This window comes from Triturus cristatus, chromosome 12 (genome assembly GCF_964204655.1).
Source record: "Triturus cristatus chromosome 12, aTriCri1.1, whole genome shotgun sequence".
NCBI classification, from domain to species: Eukaryota; Metazoa; Chordata; class Amphibia; order Caudata; family Salamandridae; genus Triturus; species Triturus cristatus.
This window is the reverse complement of record NC_140595.1, coordinates 3,571,736-3,597,243: the sequence shown is the minus strand read 5'-3', so window position 1 is coordinate 3,597,243 and position 25,508 is coordinate 3,571,736. Positions and strand designations below refer to the sequence as shown.

The 25,508-nt window shown below is 46.9% G+C and overlaps 1 protein-coding gene across 10 annotated transcripts in view; it reads left to right on the top strand.

Annotated features, from left to right (window-relative positions):
* Positions 1-3,635, top strand: part of DAZAP1 (DAZ associated protein 1) — a 585,407-nt gene extending 581,772 nt beyond the window's left edge. For 8 of the 10 annotated variants that reach the window (XM_085638285.1, XM_085638289.1, XM_085638284.1 and 5 more), the window contains one exon: positions 2,610-3,635. In XM_085638285.1, coding sequence (XP_085494411.1) covers positions 2,610-2,782 — 173 coding nt within the window. In that variant the 3' untranslated portion in view covers positions 2,783-3,635. The remainder of the gene's footprint in view (positions 1-2,609) is intronic. The other 2 variants (XM_085638288.1, XM_085638290.1) reach the window with 1 other exon arrangement.
* The last annotated feature ends 21,873 nt before the right edge of the window (positions 3,636-25,508 follow it).

Genomic DNA, 25,508 nt, shown 5'->3' with positions numbered 1-25,508 from the left:
GGTATATGGTTTCGTCCCCCCACCCCCCTCCCAGAGACCAATGTGTATTTGTGTTACCTACCTGATTTCTTGCTTGTGTTTTCATGTGTAATATTGATCTCTCCGGCTACAAGATATACCAATGTTATAGTGATTGCGTTGTGTAATAAATAGACTTATTTCCATATGTGTGTTTCTTTTTCCTCTGATCTACACTGTCGATGAAATGTGGTAAAAACAAGCTGCTTTACACTCCTTCAAGATAGGCCTGAAACCTGCTCTTCACAGCTACCACTTAGAGAGCTGTTAAGGTTATCAAAGACCACTAAACTCACCATAAGGGTTGCCTCGATTGGCGCAAGTTGCATCTCTCCTTAGAGTGTGCATCATATACTAAGCCAGTTTCTTCCATTACTAACCTTTATAGAGTGTGCTTTCACTGTTGGGTTCATAGCGCTGGAATGTTACATGCAATATAAAAAGCCTTGGAGAAAATCTGTATATTCAAGGCTTTTTAGGCATGGTGGGTACTGTTAATGGCAGCTGATTCCAGAGCATAAAGGCATGGGCATAAAAGCTGTAACCACACTCCTGTACAATTCTTTTGCCTAGGGCCAATCAGTAGATTGGCTGAGGATTGCAGTGATCTTTTTGGAAGATGAGACAGGCATTTATGTAGAGAAACTGTAGGGGCATGGTGCAAAGTCCCCAGAAGGAGATTGGAAGCCACTGTGAGGACAACTAGAAAGGATGTGCTTAACTGACTTTACTGGCACCAGTGTCCAAGTGTGCTGCCCGATTTTGCTGGACCTGGTGGCTATGTAAATGGTAAAGATGGAGCCCCAGTTAAAGAAAGTTGGCGTAGTTCAGGTGGGGGCTTGAAATGGCCATGATAGCTATTGTTTTTTTTACCATCATTAAGAAAAGTCCTTGCCTCATTTCGTACATGCAGAGTACACAAATGGAGAGTAACCAAATTCATGGGAGAGTTTGAAGGTTCCATCTCTTTGGAGCAGCTTGATTCCAACCTGAAATCTGATTTCCATTTACCACAAATTCTTTCGTTTTATTTGAATTTAGCTTAGAGCCAGTACCCAACCATCCATTCTCAGGTTTGCCTCGTACTACGGAAGAGCATAGACCATGACAGATCTTCTCTCAGGCTAGCAATAAGCTGGCATAATCTGCATTCATGAAACATTTCACAGCTTTGGAGAGATTGAAAGTTTCTAGAAGTTCAAAAGAGGTTAAGTAAGTTGTGGGAGAGGTAACCCTACAATATATAGGAACATGCCACGCCAAGATGGGGAAAGAAAAACCGGTTGTGAGTCGCCAGGGAGAAATTATTTGAGCTCCAACAGTGAGGCATTGCTATTGTCTTGGTAATTGCATGGACTCTCTCCAGCACAGAGGAGATGCAGGATGGTGCATTACCTTCTGCAAGAAACACGTCTGGAAAGAAGAATGACATTTGTTGCGTTTGAATGGTCAGTTTCTGGTCACACAACTTGATGTTTACAGTTTCAAATATCAAATAGCAGTATTCCAAGACCCAGAGTTGCTGGAAATATCTGGGTATCTTTTTTAAAAAAATCTAGTTGAGTACCACACCCATTGGTGTCAGAGCATTTACTTTTCTGACCGAAGAATGAATCTGAACATGGCCAAGTGGCAGTGGTGTACATTTCAGCGTAAAATTATTTTGCCTGTGGCTTATGCAGCAAACCGCACCTACACAGAGGCACTAAAGCCCTTCGGAACTTGAGTTTCGCTTGAACATTTCCACACGTCTGTATTGAAGTTCTAACACTTCTTTACTGTGAGCCTTAGATTACCCCAAAAAGCTCCATACCTCTCTACTTCAGCCCCTACTGTCGCGATGTAGGCCTCTACATTGCCCTTAACGTCTCCATACCTCTGTATTGAAGCCCTTTTCTCTTCTGTACATGGCCGATGTATGGCTCTGGCCAGAGCTCCTTACTGAATCTACTGCTTTACCCAAAGATGGCACTGAACGTCTTCCTGTACCTCTGAACTTAAGCCCCTTGTTCTTCTATGTTGCCGAGGTATGGCTTTGGGCAAAGCTCTGTACTGAAGCTACTGCTTGACCCATTGATGGCACTGGACATCTTCATGTACCACTGTACTGACGCCCCTTGTTGTTCTATGTGGCCGAAGTATGGCATTGGGCAAAGCTCTGTACTGAAGCTACTGCTTGACCCATTGATGGCACTGAACATCGCTGTACTTCTGTGCTGAAGCCCCCTTGCTCTTCTATGTGGCCAAAGTATGGCTCTGGACAAAGCTGTTGTTCTTTACTGCTTGACCCTGGGTCACTCTGGACCACTCCATATCTCTGGACTAAAGCCCTTTGCTCTTTTGTAAATGGCCAAGGTATGGCCGTAGCCCAAGATGTGTACTGAAGCTGTTGCTCTTTACTGCTTGACCGGTCAATGGCTCTGAGCTAACCTTAAGGTCTGTACTGATGCTTTTGCTCTACTCTTCATGATCTCTTTTGACCTGAAAATATTTAGGGCACTGTATGCAATACTGTGGCTCATATTAATGACCTCTTTAGTTTTTAGTGCATTGTTTGGTCTGATTTTAACATGCCTTTCTGTTTCCTACAGCAGGTTATGGACAAGACATGAGTGCTTTTGGACAGGGTTTTGCCGATCCCAGCCAGCAAGCCCTCTCTTACACGACAGGACCCTTGGCACCAGGCGGCCCACAAGCTGGAGCTAGTGGCTTTGGGCGAGGACAGAACCATAATGTCCAGGGCTTCCACCCCTACAGACGCTGAGGAGAGCTGCACATCAGGGACTTCCGTGCACTGCCGCGGAGCCGGGGATTCACACCTGAGAACTCGTGACAATCACATACTTGATGCGACAATATTGCGTTCAGAACTCTTGGGGGAGGGTGGGAATCTGAATTTCAAGGAAAAGCTGTGGAGGTTTGGAGCGCAGTTTATGGATTCTTGATTTCTCTAACCTATCAGCACAAATAAAGAGAACAGACTGCTTCCAGACACCAGGGTGAAACATGTCAGCAGCTTTAACTACATTTCAGGTTTCCAAGCCCTTTTCTTTTTTCTTTTTTGAAAAAAAAAATTAATGAGCCTTTGTTTTACCATAAAATTGTAAACTTTTATGTTTAAAGATAAACAAAAATATATATACAGTTACAGATTGAGATTTTTAAAGAGAATTTTCTACTATGTATGCTGGCTTATTTTTTAATTTAAAACAGGGTTTCTGTTGGCACTGGCGGAGCAAGGGTAAGGTTTTAACCCCTTGTTTCCAAATGTTTTGGGGGGGCGGGGCGGGAGGGAGGGTGGATTGTTGGCGGGGGGGTGGGTGGTGAGGAGGGGCATGAAAAGGCCAGAAACTCTGGGATATAGAGAGAGAAACTACAGTGTAGTTTTTTGCTTTTGTTTCTTGGCACTAGGCTTGATGGCAGTCAAGGTGTTAGAAGTTACTGGCGGAGCATGACGTTTCCTTGTGCTTCCAGCCTATTTTGAATCCAGTGTATGGACTTTGCACAAGATTCAGGGAGGCCTGTTCAGATGAAGTTTCCCCCAGATAGCTGTGCATTCTGCACAGTAACAGTGTATCCCCCTTGTTTGATTAAATAAAAGTACACTTGGAGTACAAGCCTGAGTATTCACCCTCTTATTTTGTTCCGGTCAGAAATAAGATTTATTTACTGTGCTCCTATAGTAATTTTCCCAGGGAATCATATGTTCGGAGATAGGATTACACATTGTACAGTATGAACAAAATGTGTTCCTCCATCATGGGATCTTTGCTAATACTACGAAACACTGAATATCTTCACCTGTGTGCTTTTCCAGAATCTTTGTTTTTTTTAGCAGAGAGTAATCTCTATCCAGTGGTTTCTGAAAACATACACACATATAAAAGCACATGTAAATTAAACCTTTAAAATCAATCCCATATGTAAATAAGCTTAGAAATGCGCAGAACAACATTTCTTCCTTGCACTCTTTTAAAGAAGGAAAACTGTTTTAATAGCCGTACAAACTCCTAATGCTAGGACAGCACATTTGGTTAAAAAGTGGCAAACAACCCCACAGCCTCTGAATTGACCACACTATTAGTAGTCTGGATTAGGATCCCTATAGACTGAGCCCTTCCTTTTTCTTTTTCATAGATTACCTTTGAAAACGTATTGCTTTAAATGACAGTTCATAAATTTAACTTTGTCCCAAGAAATATGTTAAATTTCACTCGTTCCTCTCTCGTTTTCTTTACCAGCGCAAATCATATGTTCGAGGCATGTGAGCTGTAGATCACATGCTTTGCATTCTCCTGCCTTCTAGTGTTGGGTCCGAATGTTTGCACTTTGTTTTTCTTCGAAGAAGTCTTTGCAGTCACGTGGTAGGTGACTTTTCCTTTCGGTGATAGTGCGCATGGGCATCGACTCCATTGTTAGATTGTTTTTTTCAGCCATCGGGTTCGGACGTGAATTGCTGCGTTCCGGTTTGACACGGTTTCTTGTGTTCCCCTCGGTGCGCAATCCTCTTACCCACAATGGTATTAGTATTCGATCGAGTTTCCCATTCTCCGTGTATAGTTTCAAGTAAAGTCTTTCAATCAAACTTCGTGGAAGGCCGTCGGCCTAGCTGCGGCAAGCGCTTTCGCAGTCAATGGAACGGACTCCATTTAAATTTTGTACTCCGTGCCACAGTAAGTACCCGCGCATCGACTTGCGCGAAGTGTTCAACTTATTCCTCTCCCTGGAGCACGACAAACAACACTGCAACGCGTTCAAATATTTCCTATCCAAAAATACGCTCCATGACAGTCTGGCTCGTCGTCACGAAATGCAACAGCAGCTCTGTTCCAGATCTATTCGGAGAAGATTCCAAACAAGATGTCTTTGATGCGCAAGGAGCCAAGGAAGAACACATTTCCGTGTCAGAGGCTGACTCCGACATGGAAGACATTCCGCAGGGTCAGCGTACCGTGAGTACAGATACTCCCCTGCCCCAAACTTTACCTCTGCCCAAGAAAAAGACTCTGGTCCCTCCTCTGCCTTCGGGCTAAGGTCTGGACCGAGAACATGTTTCCAATGCCCCGCCTCCGGGCCCAGCACCAAAACACACATTAAAGCCTTCCGGCTTGGGATCAAGTCGGCCCCTAATTCGGGCGCCGAGTCAAAACAATCTGCACCGAAACACATCTTCGGATCCGAACACCTCGGCGCCGAAAACATCAGCTCCACAGATATTGGCACAGAAAGATAAAACCGCTCCTACTCCATTAAAGGAGCATCGTTTGGACATAAAACCTTACAACACTGATCCGAAACAAAAATACCTTATCAATCCCAAAACTGGACATTTTCGGGCATTAAAACACAATCCAGAAGCTGAATACACTTACCACATTCCTCTTAAAAGGAAACATGTTGGTACTAACCCTTCTCCTCCTCCTTTGTCACCTCTTTTCCCACCTAACCCAAATTTGTGAACACCCACAAATTCACCACAATCACCTGACAAACAGGATGACGGGGATGAGGTTGATAATAGTCCTGGTCCATGGAATGATTATAATTAAGGCTCCCTTTTTTCCATTTTTACGGATTTTTACAGATAAATACAGACAGAAAACAATGTGTTTTCTGTTTGGATTTCATTTTTAAAAGTGGATAAATACAGTAAATTGTGCTTCTTTTAAATGACTCTCCGCGCTGTTTTTCATAAATTATAGGCCAGCAGATGGACAGCATGGGAAATTAAAACACAGGATGAAATTTCTTTAAATAAAGGCATATGTCAACATACATTTATGGTATAATGCTAATATTTACCAGTGGATGTATTGTTATGTAATATTTGACAGCGTAAATAGCTAAAACACGACATAGTAGGAGTGCGGGTCTATCAGTTAAATATGGAAATGTACAGTTTTTCAACAAAACTTATACGCAAGATAAATATGGATAAATACAGATAAAATGGGCAACAGATAAATATGGATCAATACAGACGGAAATCTTTAATATAAATACCATAAAACCAGGAGCCCTAATTATAATTAAGGCTCCCGGTTTTCTGTTTAAACGGATTTTTACATATAAACACAGACGGAAAAATATTATTCTTCCGTCTATATTTATAAATAGGAGCGGAAAAATACAACCAAATTGGATTCTCAGATTCAGAGAATTGTTTGGCAATCCGTGCTCCAGCCAGGCTTGCCTGCCTCAACCCTCTTCCTGATTGCCGTGTATGGCTGCCCACATTAGCACCTGCTGGGCCATTAATCTCTGGTAGGCGCGGGAAATTCCTTCAGCTGTTCCTTTGACATCTCCGGAGCTCCGGCGCTGAGCCTGCACTACAGTGTGTTTTAGGTCACAGGTTAATGAAAGGGTGGGGGTGGACTTGTATTTCACTGTTTGCACTTCTACAGGTGTTAAAATTTGAGTAGGTGGGGCGTTGTTAGTAGCGTGAATACTTGGAGCTAATGTAAGACCGGCAGTAATGTGTGATCCAAAGAGGTCAGATAAGACTGGCAGTGTCAGGTCCCGCGTAGGCCTCTCAGGATCGGTTCGTTGCTCAATGGGGGCCCCCCTATTGACAACCCTAATTCCGAATAGCCGTAAAGGCACGGAAGCTTAAGGGGGTCAATCGAGGGGCAGGAAAGGATGGGAACAGCGGGGAGGGAGATCTGTAAAGGAAGCACAGGTTTGGTTAGCCGGATTGCCTGTAGCTGAATTGGCTTTACACCCACTTGACTCACATAAACAATTCAGTCTACCTGTAAAGAAAAATAACCAGTTCTATCTGTGACAGCAGAAGGGCGATTAAATATCGTCAAGGCCGCTTCAACGCCAGCTAGCTGCACGACTGTAGATACACAAACAATACATAAGCACCCCCCCTTTGTATTAAACCAGTAGCAGAATATACCTTTTTGCCAATATAGGGTAACACCATATACCCACCAAAGAGGGTGTGCAGGTAGGCCTCACTGAGGAAGGAAGGTCTTACGCTGTAGCCTAGCTGCCCCTCTACAAACCCCCAGCTAGAAGACAACACAACACACACACAGTTCATAAATACATGTTCAGCGGTGACTTCAGGTAAGGCAAAACATTGGTGTAAAAAGAATTCACAGCGTGGTATTTAGGGTCATACCACCTGGTAAAGTTCAAGCGTGTATGTCGAGCGCTCCACGCACTCACTCCGATTCTCTTAAAGGCTTGTTAATAAGTCTCACAAGCGTATTCGATTTTTGGCAGTCTTTGATATCACCAGCACGGAAATACAAACGGAAGCACAAACGTGTGCCCTAAAGGACTCTTGGCGGTGTCACTGACACCCTTACCGCACCCGGGGAACTCCACAATGAGATCAGCAACACAGTCAGGTCAGGCTCCAGGATAATCTGCGAGCAGTTCTCCGCGGTTCCTGGCTATATGGATTCCCGTCTATTGTGCCGCGTCACTTCCTGTGCGCGCGCGTCGGGCCTAGAGGTTGCTGGGAAGTGTAGTCCCTTGGCAGCTTTGGTAGTCTCCCATAATCCCCGCATTGCGCGGATATGGTTCGCGGCCTGATTCCAACGGCCCGCGTCTTCCCTGATGGACGGCGAGAGGGCAGAGGTCAGGTGAGTTTTCATGACAGGCAGTATAAACACATTAAGAAAATTAGGTTCCATTCACTTTCAGGCCTTAAATTGAAACTTTCCTCCGTGACTTGGTGCAGCATGAAGAAACAACATTCCTGAGAGACAGAGACAGCCGGGGCATATCTGTAAGCCCTTTTTCAAGTTAAATTGTTTTTTTTTCCCCATGGTGTGAGGAAGAACTGTGACTGCAGCTACACTTTGTGGGATTACAGCATTAAAGTAAATTGTTCAAATGCTACGGGGCAGTACAAAGTAAAATAAGGGAAGTGATACACACCCAATGTCTTCAAAGCGGAGACTGTTTAACTTATGGAAAAAGGGTTTTGCATTAGCGAAGGACTTAGTTTAAAAAATGTGAATCAAAAGCTGCCAGCTCACGTGGGTGTTGTTGGATATTTTAGTCTTCATGCTTCAGGATTGTGAGGGAAATAGAGCCTGGCAGGATGAATGCAAGGGCCTTTATTTTTTTTTTTAATTGAGAGCTTGCTGCCGTCTTTGGCCAGGTCACTGAAAGTGCACAGGTGCACTTGTCTAAATTCTTAATCGGTTTACATTTAATAAAAATGGCTAGTGACAGTGTTTTCAATATTGTAACAGCATCAGATCACTAATATTACTGCAAGTAATCTCTGTGACACCACTCCCACTTCTCATATGTCAGTTCCTGTTTTGATCCAACAGAAGTTTTTGGGTGGATGTTGCATGAAACATATTTGGCACATATATACATATAGATAAACCTATAACAACCATTTGCACTGTCTATTTAAATAAATGTGGAAAAATACTAGCTGCAACGTCTTTTTTGCTTGCGACAAAAATAAATACAGATAAAATGACAAAAATAAATATGGATACAGACGGAAATGTTAAAAAAATAAATTCCACAAAACCGGGAGCCTTATATAATCCAGATCCAAATGCCGATAACGATCAAGACTTGTACCCTTCAAAACCCTCTCCACCTGATGATAATGTAGGGTACATAGAATTAATAGATCGGGCTGCTGAGTATCATGGAGTTTAGCTGCATAAAGAATTACTTGAGGCTTATCTCTTTGAAATGTTAAGCTCTTCCCAGAGATCCACTCATACACTGCCTATGCTGAAGGGTGTGCTTAAGCATGCAGACGACATTTTTAAAGATCTTGTTAGCGCAAGAATCCCTACACCAAGGGTAGATAAAAGGTATAAATCTTCACCAACAGATCCAGTTTATATCAAGGGTCAATTGCCATTAGATTCCTTAGTTGTTTCTAATGCCCGTAAACGGGCAAACTCCCAAACCTTGGGGGATACCCCTCCTCCAGACAAGTTATGTCCAGTACTGCCCCAATAAACAGGTTGTGGTGAGAGGGGACAAGGTGATATTTGGGTACATTTATCAAAAACCCAAGTCAAACAACAGCTGTGTTACTTGCAGATGATACAGCACCATCTCTGCCGACTTTGCTTTGAGCAGCCAGTCAACCAGGTAGAGGAAAACGGGAATCCCTGATCTTCTGAGACGAGTGTAATACCGAATGGAAGGACCGCAAACTGGTAGTGATGGGATCCCCCCGTTAAACGGAGATACTTCCAATGCGACTTCAAGATGGGAATGTAAAAATACGCATCCTGTAAATCAATCAACACCATCCAGTGTTCCTGCTGCAGCGCCAGGGTCAACATCTTGAATTTCTCCTGTTTGAGGAAAAAATTTAAGATCCTGAGGTCTAGGATTGGTCTCAATCGCCCGTCCTTTTTGGGGACCAGGAAATACCAGGTATAGCATCCCTGACCCCATTCCTGCTCCAGAACAACCTTGATCGCACCCTTCTGTGGTAAAGATAGAACCTCCGGAGCAACAGATGGTCCTCTGAGCACCAGCCCTGGTGCGTGGAGAAAGGAAGAAGGGCGTATCCATTTTCTACAAGATCCAAGACCCAGAGATCTGATGTAACAGATCTCCAATCATGGTCTAAGATGGGGAATCTAGAGCTGCTGCACCAGTTGGGTGAGACAGGAGGGGAGGGGGAGACTTGGTGGTGAGCTGAGCCTTGCAGGAGACCTTTACTGTTCCCTCTGTATAATTTATACAGTGGATTTGCCTGTTTCTGCTGCTGGGCCCTTGCCAAACCCTTAATCTATGGCAGCCAAAGTCTCTAGGCTGCGACTGCAGACCTAACTATGTAGCTGTGGCCCTGCTATCCTTAAAGTGCTGCAGCTCTGAGTCTGCTTTGGTACCAAAGAGTCGAGAGCTATCAAAAGGCAAGTCCAAAAGGTTGGCCTGCACATCTGGAAAAAAAAATAGGCCCCCTTAGCCAGGGGTGCCTCCTAATTGCCACATCGGAACCTATCGCCCTAGCAACAGAGTCAGCTGTATCAAGCCCTGATTGAATGACTGGACAGGCCGGAGTTGAGTGTCCAACAGAACCTCCGGAAATTGGCCCTGAACGCCCCCTGGAAGCTACGGGATCACCACTTTAGGCAAATCCGTGAATGTAGCAAGCCAGCAGGTATATTGCATTTGTTGATTTCAAAGTCATACTGGCCGAGGAAAACACCTTCTTAGCTGATTGTTCCATCCTCTTAGATTTCCTATATCCAGGCGTAGATGCAAAAGAGCCAGAAGACTGCTTTGTAGAGCATGACGTCTGAACTACCCAGCTCTCAGGAGATGGATTTGCGGATAAGAAATCCGGATCTCCAGGCGCTATTTTGCACCTTCTCGCCACCGATCTAGACACAGCAGGGGGCAGTCATAGGCTTCTGCCATACCTCTATGATGGGCTCCATCAAATCCCCATTAAATGGGGGCAGCGCACTACATACCCATGAGGGTCTCTAAGGTTCGGGGGGGGGGGGGGGGCTGCTACTGATCGAACAGCCAGGTCTTTAGTGTTCTCCTGAAGGTCAGCAGGTCTTGGGTCTGTCGTAGGCTCAGTGGTAGGGTGTTCCATGTTTTTTCGGCGAGGTGGGAGAAGGATCTCCCGCCGGTGGTGGTTCTTCGGATGCGTGGGACGGTGGCTAGTGAGAGGTCGGCGGAGCATAGCTGGCGGTTGGGGACATAGAAGGAGAGACGACTGTTGAGGTAGGCAGGGCTGATTTTGTGGAGTGCCTTGTGTGCGTGGATGAGGAGCTTGAAGGATATCCTCTTGTTGACGGGGAGCCAGTGCAGGTTTCTCAGGTGGGGGGTGATGTGACTGTGGCGTGGTACGTCGAGGAGCAGTCGTGCCGAGGCGTTTTGGATGCGTTGTAGTTGTTTGAGCTTGGTCGGCTCCCATGTAGAGGGCGTTTCGGTAGTTGAGTCTACTGCTGATGAAGGCCTGGGTGACTGTCTTTCTTGTATCTATTGGGATCCATTTGTAGATTTTGCGGAGCATGCGGAGGGTGTTGAAGCAGGAGGAGGAGACGGCGTTGACTTGCTTGGTCATTGAGAGTGTTGAGTCTAGGATGATTCCCAGGTTGCGTGCGTGGTCTGTGGGTGTAGGGTCTGTCCCCAGTGCCGTTGGCCACCAGGAGTCATCCCAGGCTGAAGGGTTGGAGCCGAGGATGAGGACCTCCGTCTTGTCCGAGTTCAGCTCCAGGCGGCTGGCCCTCATTCAGTCGGCGACTGCCTTTATTCCTTCGTAGAGGTTGGCTTTGGCGGTGACGGGGTCCTTGGTGAGGGAGAGGATCAGCTGATTGTTGTCGGCGTAGGAGATTATGTTGAGGTTGTGCTGTCGGGCGACGTGTGCAAGCGGGGTCATGTAGTTGAACAGTGTCGGTGTGAGGGATGATCCCTGGAGTACGCCGCAGATGATCTTGGAGGCTTCGGATCGGAATGGGGGAGGCGGATGCTCTGGGTTCTGCCTGAGAGGAAGGATGTGGTCCATTCCAGAGCCTCGTCTCGGATCCCTGCGGCGTGGAGGCGTGCACCTAGTGTGCGGTGGCGGAGAGGTCTAGGAGGATGAGTGCTGCGGTCTCACCGTTGTCCAGCAGGGTCCTGATGTCGGTGGCGGTGATGAGAGTGGTCTCAGTGCTGTGGTTGCTGCGGAAACCTGACTGAGAAGGGTCCAGGATTCTGTTTTCTTCGAGGTATCAGGTTAGCTGTCTGACGATTTTCTCGATGACCTTGGCCAGGAACGGGAGCAGAGAGATGGGCCGGAAGTTCTTGAGGTCTCTTGGGTCTGCCTTGTTTTTTTTTAGTAGAGCGTTGATCTCGGCGTGTTTCCAGCTCTCTGGGAAGGTCGCGGTCTTGAGGGAGAGGTTGATGATGCTGCACAGGTTGGGTGCGATGGAGCTGCTTGCTTTGTTGAAGACGTGGTGCGGGAATGAGTCTGACGGAGAGCCGGAGTGGATTGTGCTCATGGTCTTGATGGTGTCATCGATGCTCACGCTTGCCCAGGCTAGCAGGGGGTCGTAGTCGATGTGAGAAGTCTGTTGTGTTGCTGTTTGTTGGGGCTGTCTGGGTGTTGAAGCTGTCGTGGATGTCTGCTATCTTGCGGTGGAAGAAAATGGCGAGGGAGTCGCGAGGGAGTCGCACAGGGCTTGCGACGGTGGGATGTCGTTGGTGTTGGAGAGTTCCTTCACAATGTTAAAGAGCTTCTTGCTGTCATGTGCGTTGTTGTCGAGGCGGTCTTGGAAGGAGTTCCTCTTGGCAGCCTTTATGAGGTGGTGGTGGTTGCGGATGGCGTTCTTGTGTGCCGCGAGGCTGTCAGGGGTCTGTTCACTGTGCTGTTTCTTCTCTAGCTTCTGGCAAGCTTGCTTGGAGGCTAGGAGTTCTGGGGTGAACCAGCTGGCCTTCTTGCTGGTGTCTCTGTAGGGGGGGTTTCTTCAGCTGGGCAAGGGTGTTGGCGCAGTCCTCGATCCAGCGTCTGAGGCTGTGGGCAGCGTCGTCTGTGATGGAGGGTGCGGTGGGTGGGCTGAGAGCGAGGTTTGCATGAAGTTGATCTTTGGTGATTTTGCTCCAGCTGCGGTGGGGGATCTGTTTGGTGCGGTGGTGTGTGGTGGGTTAAATAAATAAAATAAATAAATCGATCAGGATTGTGGTGTTGCTGTCGTTGTTGTTCTCAAGGTGAAAGTTCAGTTCTCCGAGGAGGATGTAGTCGGTGGAGGTCAGGGCGTGCGTGCTGATGAAGTCGGCGATGGAGTTGCTGAACTGGGGGTCGGTAGACGAGGGTGCCTCTGAGGGTGGAGTTGGGGTCTGTGTGGATCTGGAAATGCATGTGTTTGCCGGTGCTGAGAGTGTCGTCAGTGCTAGTCGAGACCCTGATGCTGTTCTTGTGGACGATGGCGATTTCTCCTCCGACTCCGTTGGTGCGGTCTCTGCGGGTGATCTTGTAGCCGTCTGGGATGGCTATGGCGATGTCGTGTGCGGAGGAATCGTTCAGCCACGTCTGTCAGGAAGGCGAAGTCCGGGGATGTTGTGTCGAGCAGGTCCCAGAGCTCGACGGTGTGTTTGCGTGCGAAGCGGGTGTTCAGAAGTATTCGTTGGAGGTGGTTGAGGTCTTTTTTGGCCGGTGGTTCGTCGATTCTGAGGCTGGTGTAGCTGCAGTTCCGGCAGGTGAAGGGACCTTGTGTGCGTTTCAGGGCGGCCTTGAAGCAGGTATGGGTCCGTCCGGGGTTGAGAGCGTGCAGGGTGCTGGCATCGTAGTGGCGGTGTTCCTTGTGGCGGGTGCTGCGACCAGGGGTTCTGGCGCTGGGCACGGTCCAGGTGCAGACGGGCTTGCCTTAGGCGCGCCCGGCATATATGGAGAGGTGGGAGGGAGGAGCAGCTGGGAAGTGGGGGCAGCGAATGGGCAGTCAGGGGGGCGGGGCCGCAGGGGAGGCAGCGGCGAGAGTGGAGCGGGACGACGAAGGGTACAGAAGGCAAAGGCACAAGTAAGGGGACAACAAGTGTTACAGAAGGCAAGGAAAGTTCTGGAAATACGGGGCAGCGAGTGGAACAGAGGCAAACATCGGGCAGGGAGACACGGGGCAGCGAGGGGAACAGAGGCAAAAACTGGGCACAGAGCAAGTACAGGCAGCGGGGGAGGGCAGAGAACAGCAGTAACGGGCACAACAAAGAGGAAAGCAGTAGACAACAGAGAACAGCAGTTACGGGCACAACAAAGAGGAAAGCAGTACAGTGAACCAACCTATCTCAGCAGCGGCAGACACACAGGTGGTGCTGTGCGGCGGGGGAGCAGCAGTTACGGGCACAACAAAGAGGAAAGCAGTACAGTGAACCAACCTATCTCAGCAGCGGCAGACACACAGGCGGTGCTGTGCGGTGGGGGAGCGACCTACCAGGTAGGGTCAAGGGTCGCTCTCCTCACCGCGCAGCGGCCGGCATATATGGGGAGGGAGGAGCAGGTGGGAGGTGGGGGCAGTGAATTGGCAGTCAGGGGGGGCAGGGCCGCAGGGGAGGCAGCAGCCGGAGCGGGACGATGAAGGGTACAGAAGGCAAAAGGCACAAGTAAGGGGGCAACGAGTGTTACAGAAGGCAAGGAAAGTTATGGAAATACGGGGCAGCGAGGGGAACAGAGGCAAAAACCGGGCAGAGAGACACGGGGCAGCGAGGGGAACAGAGGCAAACAACGGGCACAGAGCAAGTACAGGCAGCAGGGGAGGGCAGAGAACAGCAGTTACGGGCACAACAAAGAGGAAAGCAGTACAGGCAATACAGTGAACCAACCTATCTCAGCAGCAGTGGCAGACACACAGGCGGTGCTATGCGGCGGGGGAGCGACCTACCAGGTAGGGTCAAGGGTCGCTGTTGCAGAGGGAGGAGAGTGAAGAACCTTTGTAAGGATGTTTGACTTGATATCCGCAGTAGGCAACTGCAAGTCCAGTAAATCCGCTGCCTTCCTTATGACTGAGTGGTAAGAAGAGACCTCCTGCGAAGGAAGGCCCTTTGGAGAAGGGAGTTCCCACTCCAGGGAAGTATCTAATCCACTAGCCTCCTGCAGTCCCTCAAACTCCTGCATGGGATCAATAATTTCGCCTTCTTCAGTACTCCTTCAGCCTCTTCCTGTTGCTCCTGGAATTCTTCCTCCTCCAGAAGCCTCTGTGCCTCCCTTCTAGATCTCAACTTGGGAATCCGCATCAGCAGCACCAGACTCTGTGCTGGTGGCTTCGGGCTGGCGTCGATGGAGGCTCCACAGGGATAGCTGAAGGCTCCAGGCGAGATGGCGCCGAACCGGAGCCAGATGGCACTGGAGAATACTCCATTCTTCCCACTAGGGATTGCACCAGCGTCAAGTACCTCTGCATCAGGAGAGGCCAACCTCCTGGGGTTGGAATGAAAAGTGCCCGTGCAAAATAAGGTGTTAGCCTCCCAGGTGGAAAGACAGCGGTCCGATGAGGCCAACTGGCGCACCAGTAGGGTTAAGCCGCCCAGGCGAACATGCCATATATCGCATTCAAGAAATGCAAAGGATTCGTAACTGGAGCAGCAAAGGGTGAGTACGGATCCGGTACCGTCTGTTCAGGAACCGTTCGAGATTGTAAAACCGGCTCTGGCTGCGGCGCAGGGACACTGGAGCTGGAGGTAAGGTGGCTAGAAGCAAAGGCATCGCTTCCCTGGGCGTCTGAGAGCCTCTCTGAGCCAGAGAGTGTGCTGGAGTCACCTGAGGCGGAGGTGAGATTTCATCCTTTCTGTGATGCCCTAGTACCGGGGACCCAGTCTTCAGTGACTTCTCTTTAGACGAAAGATATCTGGAGCCATGACGCTGCTTCTTCTTGTGTATCACTTATGACTTCGAGGTGTGCAGAGTCAGCAACTTGGACTTCAATCTCATCCCTCTTCAGCCCCTCTTCTGCTTCTTCGCTCTGGCCATGAACACTTTGGCCTCCCTCTCTTCCACAGCTTTCAGATTCATGCGTCGGCACGGAACATACTTCAACATCGTGGTCCGACGACACACCAAGGATAATCATCATGAGGGTCCATGATGGACAAATGAACCCCGGATTCCCTACAAGGCTTAAACAGATTTTTTCTGAGCAGCCATTGCAGTGCTACAATTTCAGGAGAACCTGTAACAACGAAATACTCAGAAATGGAGAGCCCTGGAAAAAACATTATGCGTCAACGGTGCGGAATAAAGGGAACCTACGTCCGCACGCTGACGAGGTCTTCTTATGGCTCCGATAACATCGCGCAGGGTCGCGAGCCGAGCCGTTCCCTTGTGATGTCTGTCGATGTGGGAGAGCTGTGGAGAAAAGTTCAGTGGAATGCTGCGCAAGGGGTAATTCAAAAGGTGAGGAATCCACAGGCAGATACTGTATCCACCAGAAAAAGCGTTACCAAAGGTAAGTAACTTGTTCTTTTAGACTCTTCCCTCCTCGCATCATTTCTTACCTCTTTTACTATTCAGATCTCTCAAACAAGCCTTTCTAAACCCTTCCCTCTGACTCTTCTCCCTCCACCTCCCCTTTACTTATCCTAAACCTCCTCCTACTGCTATGAACTCCCAAACCAAATTCTAGACCCTCTGCTATCTCTCCTTTCCTCGCCTATCCCTCCACTATTCCTTTTCACTCCAAATAACAGACTAACATGTCCACCTCTCAAATTAATTTCAGATTTCCCTATACTAACTTCCCTCCACCTCCTCTTTACACATCCAAAACCCCCTCCCCGCGGCTATAAACTGAACAAAATACAAATTTTAGACCCTTCCCTCTTTTATCCCTCCACTATTCCTTTTCAGTCCAAATAACAGATTAACATATCCACCACTCAAATTAATTGCATATTTTCCTATACTAATTACCACTAATCCTGTGTAGGTTCCTGAGTAGGGTGTTACTCACCGGAAAGCGCTTCAACATCTCATCAGGAGTAGCAAGCACTATATAAATACAAACCTTTTCCCCCTCTTCTATCCCGCCACTATCCTTCTCAATCAAAATAACAGACTAACATATCTACCACTCAAATTACTTTCATATTTCACTATACTAATTCACCACTAATCCGAAGTAGCATGCTACTTGGCATAAAAGCGCTTTGACGCCTTGTCAGGGGTAGTAAGCGCTATATAAATGCAATTACAATACAATCTAGTAGGCCTTCAAACCCACTGACTGCCTAGATAAGATCCACTGGCTTCTCAAGAGACGTCTGGGAAGAAGGCGGACTATGCCCTAGAGCATTTTTAGGAAAGTCGGGTCATTGCACAATCCTCAGGCCGTTTAATTCCATTCAGGCAATCCCCCCTCAACAAATCTGTCCTTTTCAGGGATATGCTGGGGCTTGGCGTACAAACATCAGGCTCCACCGCCTGTCAACAGTTTCCAGTATATAGTTTCAGCTTGCAAATAAGTCATACAACGATGAACAATAAGTTAAACTACAGATTGCCTCGGTACATATGATACATTAAAAGAAAAAAAAAGTAGGATCATACGTCTGTGGTACTTTAGAATTTGGGACCGCGTAGGAGGCAGGGCCCTACCCTTCCTATTCCGGTATTAGCGAACCACGAATGGCCAATGCGGTATGTACAAGTGCTTTGTATAACGTTGTATCAATAAATGCACTGTGTATACGATATTTTACATTGACTTCGTGGGTTCCATCTTGGAGCGGTGGTCATCTTATGGTTGCCCTCACATAGGCTACACATTACGAACAAGCACAGTCCTTCAGATTATGTATGCTTTCTATTTGACTTCTCTGTGACCTGTGCAGCTTGGCTCCTCTGCCCCAGGTCAGTCCGGTCCCACGAACTCCCCGTCCTACGGCCACCTGTGATTAGCATCAGGGTTTGACACACCATAAAGCCTTTTCATCCCACACAAGCCTCCGGCTAATCTCTTTCACACCTGACTCTTCCTGCTTTATGGCTTGTTTTACAAACAGGAGGTGCCCGTGTTTATTGGGGTCTGTGGATATCTGATGTGGGATCTGAGCCTCGCTGGGTAAATAATTGTGGGCTGGCCTAACTGGAATGTGGGATGGTCATCATAACTCTGCCTTTTCGTTTGTAATGGATACATGTGAATGACCATATCGTAAAACAAGGAATGTGTGCCTGAAGCATGATATTTTGTATATAAGGAGAAGGCCGTTTCTGTAAGTTGAAGCAGTCTCCTGAGAACATACATTGTGTTGTACTTCTCGGACACCTGTAATTGGTCTGCAGCCAATAAATCGATCTTTGACTTCACCCAGAAGACTCTGTGTTTCTGTAGGTCTGAAACAAGAAGAACCCGAAGTCTTAGGGTGTGTTCCCCTGCACCGCTGGGCTTTAAAAACCCAATACTTCAGTTGGCGCCCGACGTGGGGCGATTTCAGCGGTACCAGTCCAAGCCAGAGGTTCGTGAGGAGCTTCGCGTGGAAATTCCGGAGGAAGGCCGCCACTTCATCGACCCCTGCATGTCGACGTGGTCCGAAAGTCTTTCTGCGAGGTTTTCCGCGTCCCGACGGCTACGAAGGACTGCTGCCCTGATTAATCGCCCTGTTTTGGACCCTTGACGATTTTGGTAGAGCGAAACAATTGAGAGAGTCTTCTGGTGACGCCATCGATCATCGATATTCAGTTAAGTATAAGTGGAGCGTCTCGCAGTTTGTTTGGTATCCTTCGGGAATTTGGTATCCTTCGGGATCGCTTTGATTTGGAACTTGCAAGTGCCAAAGCCAGAGGACTCGTGTATTCACGAGACTATCGTATTCGATAATCCTTTGAAGTTTGAAACTAGACTAGTGAGCGAAGATGCCTGGTTCTAGTGTATTTGGAAGATTGTTTTGTTTGGGTTGTAGAAGGGATTCCCAATTAGAGGATTCATGTCCGGTTCCTCCAATTGGAACTCCAACTTATGAGCTTTATGTAAAACATGGCGTGGGCCCCATTGCATATAATGAAGTATGGATCCGATACACCAGAAAGGACGGTGTTTTAAAATGGCCCCAAAATGGTAGTTTCGATACCGATATCTTAGATAATTTGGAAGTTAAGTTGTTTTAAAAAGAAAGCCCGGCCGGTGATGTTTGATTCTTTCCGCCTATGGCGAAAGGAAGCCAAACAGAAGGAAATTAAGCTAGCGAAAAGGAATAAGAGAGAAAAAGGTATGTCCATGATGCAAGCAGCTGTGCAATTTAAAGATAATGAGGAGGAACAAATGAATGAGCAGTTACATAGACATCGCAAACTAGGGATCGATAAATGTTACCCAGTTTTGTCACCCCTTGTACAAGATGAAACGAAAGAGAAAGAGAAAGATTCCTTAATGTCCCATTTGCTAAGTTCACCACCCCCGTATGCGCAAAATGCCACAGCGCCTCCACAGCTCGTAAATGTGCAGCCTCCAGTTAATATGCCGCAGCCGCCAGCTCCTCCTCAGCTGGCTCCTATCCCTACAGTGCAGCCCTCTCAAGGGCCGCCAGTTTTGTTACCTGTTGCCCCTGCGCTTCCTGCGACTTTGCCTAGTACATCAGCTGCCTCCCCTGGCGCTCTTCCTTACACTACCCAGGTACCTGTATCCGCACCCGTTTTCGCCTCAACTTCTCCTTCTGCACGACTACGACTAGCTAATGTAGTTACTGGTTTAATGTCGCCTCTCTTTGGGTCATCTAGTCAGACCCTCCAGGATTTCGCGATTTCGCAGCTTGCCGCGAAATCGGCACTTTTGTAAAAATGCCGCGATTTTTACAAAAGTGCCCGCGAAATCGGCACTTTTGTAAAAATGCCGCAATTTTTACAAAAGTGACCTAATCCCGGAGTTGATGATGAAAGGTTTCTGGAACGTGGCCACAAAATAGTGTGCCTTTGTCCATCAAAGCATGTGTAACCACAGAGGTTTAAGGGTGCTCAAAATCTTCTTGTTCTGGAAAAACAACTCCGCTGTCCCGTTTTCAGGTATTTCATTATTCAGCAACCATTTATTGGGACGCAATGTGTTAAAGAAATGGTAGAACAGTGCGATGCCAATCCAACGCAACCTGAGCCCACCCCAGATCTGCTCCGCCCTCCCTCAGGCCACTCAGCCAGCTCCTGGCTGCCCCTGTAGAGCTGTGGTGTCCAAAGACAAGTTAATGTTAATCAAGGCCCAAAGTGGGGGCGAGAGTGTGTAACGATGTAAGGAAAGAGGGCTCTAGAGAACGAAGCTGTTACAAGTTAGCTCTGATGCGAAGAACAGCGGCATGTTTACCAAAACAGATATTACTCCGGAGTTGAAAAAGCCCTGTCCTCTACACTTTCAGTGATTCATTATTCTACAGATGGCAAAGTACATATATTCCAGAAATAGAAAAGAATGGAAGCGAGGAGGATACCTGAAAACGGTGCAAGAATGCACCTGTGTGAATAAAAGGTTCGCGCATTTTATTCCCGTAAATGAATACATTGAAGCTGCCAAAAACTTACCGGAGACACGCCAGTCCTGTCATTGCTGCCACCGCCAAGAGTCCTGGGCTGTCCGTTCCGCGCCAGCAAGCAGCATCTCCCGCGTCGCCGCCCCGGGACTTCAACTCCCGGCAGTCTCAGCGGCGGCGCGCGGCTCTGAGTCGGCGCCAGCGCCAGGAGGCGCCTACAAATTGACCAGAGGCCGGCGGAGTTGGGGGGAAGCTGCCAAAAACTTACCGGAGACACGCCAGTCCTGTCAATGCTGCCACCGCCAAGAGTCCTGGGCCGTCCGTTCCGCGCCAGCAAGCAGCATCTCCCGCGTCGCCGCCCCGGGACTTCAACTCCCGGCAGTCTCAGCGGCGTTGCGCGGCTCTGACCCGTCGCCAGCGCCATGAGGTGCCTACAAATTGACCAGAGGCCCGCTTCGCGGGACGTGCCGGGCGAAGCCCGGGCAAAGGGCGGGCCGTCTGTGGCCGTCCGGGGCAGGAGGAGGCAGGGCAGGGCCACAGGACTATCGTCGCGGACAACTAAGGTAGTGAAACCTGGTCTATGGCCTGTATTCAGTAACGTATATGCAGCTACTTTTCGTGTATTACCGAGTGAACTACAATTGCTGGACGTGTTCAATTAAGGGGGACTTCTGAACATCTGGTAACCGGCTAACTTACCGAGGAACCATTTATTAGTTAGTCGGTGTCTCTGCCGTTTTTACCATGTCCAAATTGAGGTCCTCCAAAACGGTCACTACTAAGGACTCAAGGACATTGGATAACTATCTTGTCAAAGTAGTTAGCAAAATTAACAATGACAGGAGATTATCTTTGAGTAGGGTTAGTCCAGAAACATCTCCAATAAGGCAGTGTCCATCCCCCTCACCAACGACACATAGCGCCCCGACCACATCTAATAACGAAAATTATTTAAACACTGAGGTACCTGTGATAGAGCAGGACTGTTGTTCCGAACCAAGTCAAGTACAGGATCGGACACCAACACCAAGGTCCTCTCCAATTCAATCTCCCACGAGGAGAGCGGTGCGTACATGCAGAAAGGGGCCTGTTAAGAAAGTGGGGGGCTGGAAGCCTAAAAAAACTGGCCCAATAACCACCAATAGGGGTAATATTACTGAGCCTACTAACAGCATAGAGGGTACGAGCCTGCACTCAAGTCAAATTGATATTTTGGTTAAAATGTTAGTCAAAATTGGAACTATTGATTAGTCCCCTGGTGGCTAAGGTTGAATCAGTGCTTCTTAGGGTTACTAGCTTAGAAGGCCTTGTAGAATCCTGTTTGACTCGGTCCACTGTCTCTTCGGGCCCTCATCGAGATTCAACAGGCCTCATGGATAATTGCCTAGCGGGCTCAGCTATACCCCCCATAGTCTGTAACAGGGTGGAGAGCATGGGGGCTATTGCTCAGGCTCCACTATCTGTAACTGTGCCGAATGCCCCAGCCGTGTTTATACCGTCAGGTGCACATAATACATCTAGACTACCACAACTAACACAAAGGAGTACTCGGGACACTATAAGAGGGGCAGTCACTGCTGGAAGAGGTAATTCCAAGAGCCATAACTTTATTAATCTCCCGCCAGAGTGTGCACCATATACTGTGGTTTTAACAAATGTCCCAGAGGTTGACCCTTGTATGAATGGTCCTGGGTTAGAAACATACCATGCTCTTAAAAACAAGACACTTGCTTGGTGGAATAAGAATTGTGGATTCCCATGCGCCCTTGCTAACGATATTCTATTTACCCGCAGAGTCAGTTGGGTTGGAAATGGCCCTAAAAATCTAGGAGGTGACTGTATTATCATAAATTTTAGACATCCGCAACATGTGGCAACAGTTCTCCTCAGAGCTGCCAATTTGCCAGCCCCAGAAAATGCGGTTTGTGTTAGACCTCTTGGCTTTTTCTATAATCATGGGGTTAATACCCAATGTCGTCCGTTACATGTGCAAGGGCATCCTTTATATGAGAACGGAAGAGGGATGGTTTCTCGTACCCAGAATGTCTCTGTGAATATGTCCCGGTCTCAAGTCAGTGGGGAATTAAATCGTGTTCAGCTGATTAATGGGGAGATCATGAACACTCTACCTCTTCATAATCGGTATGCTGCCTTATCTACCTTGGAGGAAAATGATTGACTGCCCATTGATTTGGAGAGTACTTCTCAGTCTCCAGCACAGTCCCTTAAGATTGCCTCATGGAACATTGCTGGCTTAAGGAGTAAGACTGGGATAGCCGAATGGGAAAGGACACTAAAATCTTTTGATGTCATTGCCTTACAAGAGACTTGGGACCAAACGAACAGTTTTTCGCTGGATGGCTATTGTCATTTTTGTATCCCAGCCACCAATAGTATGGCAGGAAGACCTAAGGGGGGCCTATTAAGTCTCTTCAAATTGGATATTAAAGGTACTTTAACTCAGTGCCCCTCGGGCTCAGTAAATTGTCTAATTGTTGAGCTCTCTACTCAGGATAAGGTCAAGATTCTTTTTATAAATTTTTATAACTTGCATGCTAGTGAATGCACCAGTCAAAATTTGGATGACTTGGACAATTTTTTGTCAGTCTATAGTAGAAATGTAAATACCTTTGAGTTAATGTTACTAGGGGACTTTAACATACACCCATGTTCCCTACCATGCATTAGGGGGGATGATGAAGGCCCCCCCTTTTCCTCAACTACTCACCCAGAACATACGAGGCAGGGTGATTGTCTTGAGCTTTTTCTTGCAAAATGGAATTTATACGAGTCAGGTTGTGGAGATGGAAATAATAGGTCCCCTACGTTTAAAGGCAAAGAAAAGGGTACTATTATAGATTATATTTTTTTGTCTTCCTTTTTGTTAAATTATGTGCTAAATTATTGTACTGAGGTGTCAGTTTTTAGTGATCATAATCCTGTTGTACTTGTTTTTAAGAATACTGAATTCATTTCCCTCAAGTCAATAATAGTGAGTGGGGGCTTGAACCTTAAAGTCAAAGACCAGAATCGAAGGTTGAAGTGGACTAAAATAGTCCCTGAAACATTTCATCAAGAGGTCTTATCTAAAGTGGAGGATGAAGTCTCTATATGTCTATCGGAAAGTCCAGATCCTAAGGAGGTCATACTAGCATTTGATCAGATCTGCATAGAAATTAATCGTAGTCTCCTGGTTAAATCTAGTCGGAAGGTGCCAGAGGGCAACAGATGGTTTGACAAAAAATGCTCTAAAGCGCATGGTGTACTACTTAAAGCATTAAAAACTATCCCTAAAGATCGAGCAGACATTGCAAATGCTAGGAAAGTCTATAAAAAAACTATTCTAGAAAGGAAAAGGACTTTGAAAGATAACGCCTTGAGTCAACTTTTAGATCCAGAAACCTTAAAAAACAGTGGCTTATTCTGGAAAGTAATAAATCAACCCTTTTTTTCTGATGAAACTAATACTCCTTTGGAGGCAAATATCCCAGATGAGGGCTGGATTAAATACTTTAGTCAGATATATTCGAATGTTGGCCCTCCTGACAGAATTCTAGAAGATGAAGTCGGGGAAATCTGCTCTATCAAAGATGCAGTGATTTTTGTAGTTGCAGATGTAGAAAGGGCTATAGACTTGACCATTAAAAACAAAGCACCGGGCCCAGATGGGGTACCTGGGGACGTTTTTAAAAGTTTTCCTAAATTTTGGTCTAAGGTATTATGCAAGGTTTTTAACACGCTCGCATTTGATCAAATCCCGCCTTCCTGGAAGAAATCTATAATTATTCCAGTGTTCAAAAAGGGTAATAGGCAAGACCCATCCTGTTACAGGCCGATTTCATTGATCGATTCATCTGTGAAAATTCTGGGTCGTGTTATCTTAACTAAATTAAATGATTGGCTAACAGAGAAAGGGGTCCTAGCAGATATACAGTATGGTTTCAGACCGAAAAGGACCACTATAGATCAAGGCTTGAACCTGTATTTATTAATAGAGAAATACACGAAGGCGAAGGAGGGGTCCATGTATCTGGGGTTCATGGACCTCTCGTCAGCCTTTGACCTTGTAAATCGATCTAAACTCTGGAAAATTTTACTTGACTTGGGACTGGACAAGGCTCTAGTTAACCTCCTAGCAGACCTACATACTGACCTAACAGCTGCAGTTAGAGTTACTTCTGCGGGGCGATGCACTAGCCACTTTAACTCAGAAAGGGGAGTTAGGCAGGGGTGCATTATGGCTCCCCTCCTTTTTACTATTTACATAACTGCCTTGGAATCTACACTAAAAGATGCTACTCGGGACATCCCACGGATAGGAAAGCTCGGCATCCCGGTTCTCCTATACGCTGATGATGCGGTCCTGCTTTCTCGTACTGGTGTTGGTCTCCAACGACTGCTGGACGCCTTTGAGGTCTTTATGACCTCCCTGGATCTAAAGATCAATGTTAAAAAGTCCCAGATCATGACCATGGGTAAGGGTAACAATAACAAACCCCCCAAAACTTTCACCTGTGGGAAGCAAGAATTGTGTAGAGTTACAACATTCCCATACCTAGGGATTACCTTTGATGAGAAAGGCTCCTGGGGCCCCCAGATAAAAAACAGAAATGTCGCCCTTGTAAAGTCATCTTCTGCTGTTCGGGGTTTTATGAACAAACTTGGTGCTAGGCCAATTGTTACTCTGTTAAAAATTTATGAAGCAAAATGCCTTGCAGTGGCAACGTATGGAAGTGCAATATGGGGCCATTGTTCTGTGGAGAGTATACAGATTACGGAAAATACATTTTTAAGATCGGTTCTCTCTCTCCCTCAGTCCACTTCCACACATATTGTTCATACTGAACTGGGTGTGGGTTACATCTCAGACTTGATTAAACTGGCCCCTGTTCTAGCCTGGCTAAAGACTTGGTTAAACCAAGAAATTCCGCTCAACCATTCTATTTTAAAAGATTGCCTGCAGCTAGACAAAGTAAATAAAATAGCGTGGTTAGTCTATATCAAAAATTGTTTTGATAGTGTAGGGAGACCGGATCTTTTTTATTCCCCGGAATTAATAACTGTTAAAGATATTGGACTGATTAAAAGTATGATGAAAGATCTGTTATGTCTAGATAGAGAACAAGTAGAGTATAAGAAACCATCGGTGCGGGCCAGTATTATTTTGAGTACTCATGTGGGTCCTGAATTATATCTGTCTATTGTTAATCAACCCTTTCACCGGTTTCTACTTACACGTTTTCGGTTCAATCTGATTCATCTTACTCTTGGTCATTTCCAAACTTGGTGTCTTCCAGAAAATGGAACGCCGTGTAATTGTGATGATTTTTCGATCCAGAACACAATGCACTTTTTGATGTTCTGTGATCATTACGTGGCACTAAGAAAGAAATATTTGTTCCCAATTTTAAAGGAGGCAGGGTTTATACAGGTCAAACCTGCCCTTTTGTATCTACAGTTACTGCAGACCCCCAGGATTATGTTCCATGTTGCTAGTTTTTTAGTGGGCGCTGTTAGGGCTAAGAAAATGAAGCTTGCCACTAATCAGATTTTTTAAATGTAACGTATTGGTCCATTATTTCACTTTTTACATGAAATGTAAC